Source organism: Tachysurus fulvidraco, chromosome 11 (assembly GCF_022655615.1).
Source record: "Tachysurus fulvidraco isolate hzauxx_2018 chromosome 11, HZAU_PFXX_2.0, whole genome shotgun sequence".
NCBI classification, from domain to species: domain Eukaryota; kingdom Metazoa; phylum Chordata; class Actinopteri; order Siluriformes; family Bagridae; genus Tachysurus; species Tachysurus fulvidraco.
Window position 1 is genome coordinate 268915 of NC_062528.1, and position 9571 is coordinate 278485.

General features: G+C 38.1%; 1 protein-coding gene and 2 long non-coding RNA genes across 5 annotated transcripts in view; 2 read left to right on the plus strand and 1 right to left on the minus strand.

Annotated features, from left to right (window-relative positions):
• The first annotated feature begins 507 nt into the window (after positions 1 to 507).
• LOC125145902 lies at positions 508 to 5072 on the plus strand. Of its 2 annotated transcripts, XR_007144373.1 has the most exons (3): positions 508 to 572; positions 1093 to 1881; positions 2966 to 5072. It is a non-coding gene; the product is annotated as an uncharacterized LOC125145902 (long non-coding RNA). The 2 variants fall into 2 exon arrangements; XR_007144372.1 differs by having other exon boundaries at positions 514 to 1881.
• Positions 5073 to 6838: 1766 nt separating this feature from the next.
• The window catches only part of scn2b (sodium channel, voltage-gated, type II, beta), a 13352-nt gene continuing 10619 nt past the window's right edge, over positions 6839 to 9571 (minus strand). Inside the window, exons 3-6 of one of the 2 annotated variants that reach the window (XM_027140247.2) lie at positions 9356 to 9569; positions 8411 to 8606; positions 7921 to 7987; positions 6993 to 7390 (exon numbers count right to left, since the gene is read on the minus strand). In XM_027140247.2, coding sequence (XP_026996048.1) covers positions 7954 to 7987; positions 8411 to 8606; positions 9356 to 9569 — 444 coding nt within the window. In that variant the 3' untranslated portion in view covers positions 6993 to 7390; positions 7921 to 7953. Of the gene's footprint in view, positions 7391 to 7920; positions 7988 to 8410; positions 8607 to 9355; positions 9570 to 9571 lie in introns of both variants that reach the window. The other variant, XM_027140248.2, reaches the window with a different exon arrangement.
• LOC125145939 lies at positions 7387 to 9362 on the plus strand. Its single transcript, XR_007144426.1, has 3 exons — positions 7387 to 7632; positions 8478 to 8704; positions 8994 to 9362. It is a non-coding gene; the product is annotated as an uncharacterized LOC125145939 (long non-coding RNA).

Below are 9571 nucleotides of genomic sequence, written 5' to 3' on the forward strand. Positions count from 1 at the left end.
TGGAGCTAACACAAGGCTCATATCACATCTCCTAAGCATTGCTATAGATAGAAAATGGGTTCCGTGTCTCTTCTGTAATGTCTATTCATATCTATGCAGTGTAGAGATGTACAGCATATTCCTTAATGTAGTGTGAATACACTGCTGTTGACTTTGAGCAAAAAATTTTTATCTTTCTCTCTCCCTCTCTCTCTCTACATATACACATATATATGGGGCAGCTATATATAGCGTATATCATTGTAGTGTGGTATCCTGAGCAGATGTCCCATGCCCCAAAGCTAAGCTATGGTTATTGGATATGGAGAAGTCAGATAAATGTGTCATGTCCTCTGTTCCCAGGCTGCAACACTCTCCTGATCCTCAGGAGAGACAATCTGGCTGCTTCAACACAAGGCGATGAAGAGAGGATGTATGTAACCCAGTGAGCAGCAGCCCAGGTGTCAGTCTTTAATAGGAATAATGCACACAAGGGAAGAAGACGCATCATGGCTGCTGTACTCCAGTCTAGAGGCCATTACATGTAGAGTTCGGGTTCAGCTGATCTAGATGAGCTTGTTATTTGATTTCAGGTCAGTAAGCAGTTTTTTCAGTAGAAATTCACACAGTTATCTGATATAGATCTCTGTACAAGGAGTTGACATGCAGTGCAGTTCTTCAGCGCAGGATTTCGCTGGAGTTCAGCTGCATTCGCTTCACAGGAGCCGAACCCTCCAGAGACACCGTACCGCACTGCTGACTGTTTAATGATGCACACAAAGATAACAGTGCAGTGATAGAGGATATACTTTATGATAAACACAAGGAGATAAGTATAATAATCACTTATTCTGTAGTACCTTGGCTCAGATACAGCAGTGTGGAGTGTGTAATGTCTCTAGCCTAGTTATGTCAGAGCGTGTGTGTAATAAATCGCACTAAAACACAGTGAACTCATTTTTAGAATGGTGTCGAGTTTGTGTTAGTGTGACCTTCTGCCAAAATGACCTTGATATGAGAATACCATATCAAATGTGTGTGTGTGTGTGTGTGTGTGTGTGTGTGTGTGTGTGTGTGTGTGTGTGTGTGTGTTTACTTGGTTTCCATATACAGACATCTCTGCTCAGATATAAAACAGATGTCCTGGGAGAGGAATAAATACAAGAGGCTGTTTTATTACAAGAACATTACAGGAGTTGTACAAGGATTTATTTAATAGAACTTTCACAGCATCAGGAAAACAAAAAGCTCCTGAGTTTAAGACGTGTATCAGGAATGAATTCACAACCTCTAAAGACAGATGACTTTATAATTCTAGAGAAATGAAAGTCATCAGTACGATGAAGGAGAACATATACAGTAGTAAAGAACATATAGTAATGAACAAAATAAAAGTTACAGAAATACTTGAATAAAGCGACTGAACACAGACTGTAGCAGCAAGTGGAACACGACACGAGTCCTGATAAAGACGATCAGTTTAGAGATCAGGAGAGAGGAGAAGATCTCTGCGTTTACACACAACATTAAGAAGTTTCTATCTTTTTTCTGACCTTTAGTGTAGTGCTCTCTCTCTCTCTCTCTCTCTCTCTCTCTCTCTCTCTCTCTCTCTCTCTCACACACACACACACACACTCTCTCTTTCTCTCTCACACTCTCTCTCACATGCTCTCTCTCTCTTCCTTTCCCTCCCTCCCTCCCTCCCTCCCTCCCTTTACCCCCTCTCCTGTTTCCAGTTCTCCCTCTTCCCCTTCTCGAGCACATACTGCACATAACAAAAGGTCTGAGATGGAATATGACTAGACAGATTAGACTTCTTCATTTAAATCATGTAAGAATTTAGAAAGTTTCATTTTTCTTGCCTATAAAAATGCATTCTCACATCCCCTGGACTCAACAAAAGTAAGTAATATTTTTAAAATATTCATCTATCATTCTTTAATATCTAAAATATCTAGAGTTCATTTTAACAATCACCAGTAAGAATTAAACAGATGAACAGAAAATATAGAACAGAAATTAGAGAGGTATCCAGTGATATCACTCTAATTCAGGTTAGCTTTAGCATTTCTGTTTAAAACTTCTCTTTCTTCATGGATTCTGCTTTAAATTCCAGCAAAGTTGCAAACGTAACAGAAGCAATTAACATTTAATTATTTATCTAAAAGCTGTGTAACTTCATCATGTCGTTCTATAACACAGACCGAGTGAGGACAGTAATATGGTTTAAAATAAGCACGACTTTTATACAGTGTCGTCTTGTTGTGAGGTACATCGTGTGTTCAGTATAAAGTTCCACTCCTTCATTAGCCACGAGACCTCAGAAGACAATAAGAGGCAGATTACTGACCTAACCAAAGTTATCGTGCAGCATCGACTGATCATTTACCCCGACTGTGCATCAAGGTTTATTTTCTACTGAGAAACACTTGGTTATTTTCCTCACCTCCTGAGGTTTGCTCTGCTGGATATGAGTTGTGTTTAGTTGTGATGGTTCATCAGTTTTACAGCACTGGTGTTAAAGCACTGCCGTAGTTTTATCCCTTTGCCCCATCTGTCATCTCATCAATGCACAACCTATAGACCATCACCTGCTCCAGACTTCATCGGTTAGCGCATGTACTCTATGGATTGTTCGGTCTGGTCTTTATCAGAGATCATCTGAAGACTCTGGAAGGAAGTATTTCCTGTCCAGTGTCACCTAAATGAGGATGAGGTTCTCTTCTGAGTTTGGTTCTTGCTCACATCATCTCAGGGAGCTTTTCCTCACCACCGTCACCTCAGACTTGTTCATTAGAGATAGATGTTAGAGATAAATACAAAATTAATTTAAACCTTTAAATGTATTAATTTTATTCTGTTTCTATACTTCTGTAAAGCTGCTTTGAGACACTGTACATGGTTAAAACTGCTGTACAAATAAATTGAATTGAAATTAAATTGAATTATTTTATAACTGCATTTGACTTGTGCTCCATTTGGACAGAACTTTTTCTGGACCCATAGCTGACTACAACACGAGGAACAACACTGAACATGAGGCCAACATGATGGTCATTAGTGTCTTACACAAATCTCTAATCATACACAATAAGCATACATGACAAAATACACATCCACATTTATCAGGTATAGTCTGAGTCTTATTAATAATAATAATAATAATAATAATAATAATAATAATAATAATAATTAGGCAACTAAATAAATGTAAGACAGCAGAATAGTTTCTTTATAGTTTCTTTTAATTCTGTCTAGTGTACATTTTGTTCAATCCACTCACATTAACTGAATAAAATCTGTGATAAATGTCTTGTTCAGATTTAATATATGCAGCACAGTTTAATCATAACGACAAAACCTTTACAATCTACACGTAGCACTTAGAACATTCACATACACACTGAAAATATAAAGATGAACACTCAGAGATATGCACGATCATCAAACCATGCATGATATAGTTCTTAAGGCTCCCTTTTAATAAACTATCGTCTCTACTGCATCATCCATTCATCTATCCATCCATCCATCCCTTCCTTCCTTCATTCACTCTTCAGTCCTTTCAGGTGAGCATAAGGTGTGTGAATTCTGACTCAGTGACTTGACATTCTCTTTTTGCATTCAAAAATAAGGTGAATTTGAAGGATAATAAAAGGCTGCAGGAACCAGCGATCGATCTATTTTGGTTATTCTGTCACGTGGTGAGAGAATCATCTGTAATGCTTTTAAAGAATTCTAAGAAAAGTATAATGCAGTGTTTGATAAATACTACCTACATCCATCTGTATTAATATCAGCTCATACACGAGCAGTGAGGGACCACAGGGGCCACAGGGGCAACAGGGGCAACAGGGCAGCACCCTGAGGAAAAATAAATAATCTGACCCTCAAGTTGACCTGAACCCGGGACACTGCTAGTGCCCTTAGAACATTGAGTGAACAAAATCTTAGTCTTAGAACAAAATGACAGGTTTTAATACACAATTTTGTGCTGCTGCTGATGATGATGATGATGATGATGATGATGATGTCTGTGGGTCAAACACTCTTCCTCAGACACACCAGGATGCTGCGACTAGTTCATTACTGTGTAAGTTATACAGATGATTCTCACGTCCACTGATGGTTATGAGGTGTGAAGAAGACCAGTTAAATACAGACCTGTGTGTAACACCAATCTGTCTGGAAGAGAAACCTGAACTTTAGGACTAAATCCACTAAAATAAAAGTTTGGTCACATTTTAAGTTTTTGGTCTTTTTTTTTAAACAAGTAAAAGACAAACAGTAGATTTACTGCAATAGCAGAAAACTGGTACAGCAAAATTCCTCAAGTGTTGAAAATCACCGTTCATTTATTTATTTATTTGTTTTAAATCTGTATATTGTTGCTCACCAAACTTCCTGCCAAGCCTCAGTGTCATTCTTCCTCAACACAACACAGCTCTTACTGAATATTTACAACATGCGATGGATTCAAAAACATGCCACAATTCAGTACTAAAGTAAGTAGTAAGATCAGTTGTAGATGTGGAGATGAGAATGTTTTACTGTTTTATGTCCAAACTAAAGCGTGATCTTTAATATTACATAATCATACTCAGGACTCTATAGCTGTTAATATAACCACAACAATTACTGTGGAATACCTTAAATACACATCTCTAGCATTTCTTATTATAAGATTAAAATAAACTAAATAAAGTTCATTAGCATGTTTTAGCTATAAGTTTATTGTATTGTGGACTATAGAGATTAATAATGATCGATTGGTGTATTTTAACTTTATAACAGGAAATACAAGATAAGTCTCAGTATATTTAAGATCATTTCACTCGTTAACGTAACATTTTTGCAGTGCACGGATATTTGCATAAGAAAGAGCTACACAGTTGTTTATGTTTTTCTACATTAATGATGCTAAAAGTTTAGAAACTAATTAAAATCACTGGTGTCAGATACGTCCAGAGCTCCAGTGTGGTTCAGTTACAAATATAATGTAATGATAGATCAGATATAATCAAACAATGTAAACATATATGTATCACACACACACACACACACACACACACACACACACACACACACACACACATATGTATATATTTACATTTACATTTACGGCATTTAGCAGACACCCTTATCCAGAGTGACTTACAACTGAGCAACTGAGGGTTAAGGGCCTTGCTCAGGGGCCCAGCAGTGGCAGCTTGGTGGACCACTTGGTGGATATATCACTCACACACACACACACACATATATATATATATATATGTATATATCACTCACACACACACACACACACACACACACACACACACACACACACACACACACACACACACACACGTATATATCACACACACACACACACACACACACACACACACACACACACATGTATATATCACACACGCTGACACACACACACACACGTATACATCACACACGCTGACACACACACACACACACACACACACACACACACACACACACACATAGTATTACATTGTTTGATTATATACCGTATATATAGTATAAAGAATGTAATAATTTAGCTACATACTTTTACAAAATAAAAATTCTCAAAATGACTCTTCACACACTCATTCAGGCAAACTGTATATAATATCCCATATCTTCAATCTAAATGTATTAGAACATTTTATCTCAGCAATTTTCCCTGAATTTAATGTCATTATATGACGACCAATAGGAAATAAAAGCCAGAATTTCTTGTTAAACTTGCTGCTGCTGCTTAAATACTGTTCTGGGTGTGTTTCTCTAAAGACTCCTAACACTTAAGCTCCATAAGAAGTAGTTTGTTAACTTCATCTTCAGAATGTTCTTTAGTTAATAGACTAAAGACCTGCCTGCTTCATTCTCTCCCAGTCTGTAACGGCCATGCCAGCTCATCACGGTCTAATATTATAACATAGCTCTTTACCCCCGCTGGTCTTTCTGCTGGACTCCTCAATCTCCTGCAGAACAGCTCCTCATTCCAACCTACAAAATCACCTTCTTGAGTCACATATGCCTTCACCTCATGGTGCCATTTCTTATTATCCAAGCCTTTATTTCAGGGGTTTCGATCAGACAGCCGTTCAAATACACTGGTAATAATTGTTCGGTCTGTTGAAACCCCACAATGATCGAATGCCATTCCTTCACTAGGTCAGGTCAGAACTTTCATCCTTCCACTGAAGTCCATCTATCTGAAGCTCTTTAATTGGATCCTTTCACACCATCTGCAAACCTTCTAGATCAGTTCTTCTCCATGAGCTCATGTCCTAATCACAGCTACAGACTCACCAGGATACAGAGCTCTCATCAAATCAAATCACTCTCATCATTCAGCAGCAATCAATTTAACAATCCAGCACAGATTAGAAGCTGCCCAGAGCTCTAGTACTCTAGTCAGGTTCTCAGAGTTCTCCACAGTATCTTAACAAGAAGAAAAACGTTCACAGGTTTTATTTGTTCAGACTTCAGTTCACACACAAAATGTTCCACTACACACGTGACCTCTGGCTAGTGACCAAACGCACATGTAGATGACCTCCGATTAGCTGACTAATGTTGAGCCATTAGCTTCAGAACATTGCTTCAGATTAGGTAGCAAACTGTGAGGAACTTTAGTGTTCAAAGTGAAATTAAAACTCTGTTCAAACTTTTTTCAATTTTAGATTCTTATGGCTTAATAAAATGAGATCAATGTAGATAAAATGTTCTGTATTGTTCACTAATTACATTATTACTAAATATATCCATATTAAAGGATTTTCATCAACGTCTTTAGTTACTATGAACATTCGAGGTTCTACAAACAGAATGTCTGTGTTTCAGTTACTGAGCCATCGTTAGAGTTTACTTTTACTTTTAATGGGAATCCAGAGACTTTTCCCAGTGAGGTTTAGTTAAAGTTTAGAGTGTATAGAATAAGATAAATAAGTTATTTACGGAAAATTCATCTTTTTCAGGAAACACACCCTTGATAAGTAAAGCAGGGGCAAATAAAGTGGCTTTTTTGGAATGTTGCTATATTTGTGTGCATTTGGTTCTCAGAGGACTTTTTTTTTTTGCATCAGACAGCAAATAGGAATAAAACATCTATAAAAATCTGTAGTTAAACTTTCACCACTGAGACAGTAAGATGAATAGTTTAGGAATGCTTTAGCTTTAACACGATCTGAACGTAGTGGCAGTGTTTGGAAGACACAAAACTAAAAGATTTAAAAAGTTCCTATAAAGATCATGTGGAAGATTCTCACTGTGAAGGTTCAGTCAGAACGGACGGCAGGTCGAGCGCTAACTGAGATGTTCAATTGTTTGGTGGCTTTAAAATGAGGAAAGATCCATACTAAGGAAAGAACTGCAGCCTCACAGCGTCGGGGCTCAAGCAAAGTCATTTCTGGAGAAATAAAATGAGAAGAAAAAGAGTTCAGATTAGACGAGTGAATAAACGAGTGAATTCTTTGTTTTCTTTCTCTTTATGTAAAGAACTCTCATCTGTCTGGATTTTAATGTCTTTGTCTGTTTCTTATTAATGCTTCACATTTTGAGATTTGAACCTAAGAAGGTGGAGGAGCCTCAGAAGGTCAGAGTCACCGAACACCTGAGTGTCAAAGTGAGATCATCTGGAACATCTGGAATGTTTGTAACTGATTATATATAACCCACACCACCATTTAGGCATCTTCATAGTGTGTGTGTGTGTGTGTGTGTGTGTGTGTGTGTGTGTGTGTGTGTGTGTGTGTATGTTTGTGTGTGTGTGTGTGTTTGTGTATGTTTGTGTGTTTGTGTGTGTGTTTGTGTGTATGTTTGTGTGTTTGTGTGTGTGTGTTTGTGTGTGTGTTTGTGTGTATGTTTGTGTGTTTGTGTGTGTGTGTTTGTGTGTGTGTGATATTCCCATATTAATGCAGTTATAAGCGGTTTGTTTACCTGTGTGTGATGAACGAGGCTCAGCTCAGAGTTTTAGCCCTTCAGATCAGAGCCATGTAAAATTTGTCTATTTTGGTGAAAGTAAAAATATAAAGAAGTTCATTATAAATATTTAGTAATTAACATAACATGTTGTGTCTACCTGTGTTTATGATGTAGTTTGCGTGTTTGTGTGTGTGTGTGTGTGTGTGTGTGTGTGTGTGTGTGTGTGTGTGTGTGTGTGTGTGTGTGTGTGTGTGTGTTTATGATGTAGTTTGTGTGTAGAATAAAAGCTTTTGTATAAATAAGTTCAGCTTTACATCCTGATGGACGCTTTACATCAGCAGCTTCGTCTTATTTGTCAAAATAAACAATAACAAAAGTACAGATTAATTATAGACAGGAAGTGTATCGTCATGTCAGGGTTGATGTTGTCAGTGTAGCAAATCTTTCAGATTGTGGCTGTATTTCATGAGATCATAAAGTAAGAAACAAATAAACAGGTTCTCACTTAGTTCCTTCTTCTGTGCCTCCATCTCCATCTGTTTTTCCCTCCTCCTCCATTTTCTGTTCATCAGAGATGAGCTCCTGTTTCTTATGTCTGCGAACAGACTTGACGATGACCATGGAGAGGATCACCAGAGCCAGCATCCCTCCTATAGATGCTCCGACTGCCACTGCGATGGTGGAGTCTCTGGGAGGAGGCACTGCACACACAACCACCAGGAGGTTCATCAGGATCGTTAAGAACACACACGTGTGATGGAGGCATCGTGGACGTCATTCAAACACAAAAGGGAAGTAGGTAAGCATTAAAAGGTCATGAGGAGAGCCACTGATAACATTACAGACTTTCTAAAAGCTTCTGTTCATTTTTTAGGATTAATGTTGTGAAATGTCTGTCGAGAGAAGATCGTTCCTGTTGTCACTTATGTTATAGCAGAAAGTTCTCAAGGTTCTCCTGTGAAACCCTGGACCGGAGACACTGGAGACTCCTTACAGAAAACATCACGGTTTAAATGATGACATGTTAAATGTTTCTTTGTTAAATGACAGTTTTTAAACCCATTTATTAATGTGCCCATCGTTCCCAGGATCATCTCTGGACCCCAGAATAGGACCAAGTGAAAGTGAGTGAGAGATTTTAATCTTATTTTCTTTTTTAAATAAACACCATTTGTTAATATTGAGTAAGAACTCGTCTGCATCACATGATCACATCCTGCACCGTCCGGGCTCGAGGGTCCTCCAGAGAGCTCGTGTTTGTGCAAACTAAACCGGATTTATTCTGGAAAACCAAATATGATTCTTTTGCTTGCTGCTATTTTCATTTTTATTCCTCCGTCTAAAAGAGCTTCACTTCATGTTAACTGTAGGTTCTCCATTTAATAGCAGAATTGTGGAACTACTTTTGCCTTATGAAAGTTGTTCCTGATGTCTCAGTGTTCACACTTACACTCAGTGACTACAGACAGCTGGATTATTCCATGACCCTCCGCACGATCAGGAGGATTGCGTACGTAACAGTTATAGATCCCTTTGTCTGTCAGCTGAACGTCTGAGATGGTGATGGAAAGGTCATTCTTATCGAGGTTTCCAGCAAACTTCACCCTGTCCCAAAAATGCTCCGTCCTCAAAGGAGTTATTCTGCTCTTAAGAAAGGTCATAAACT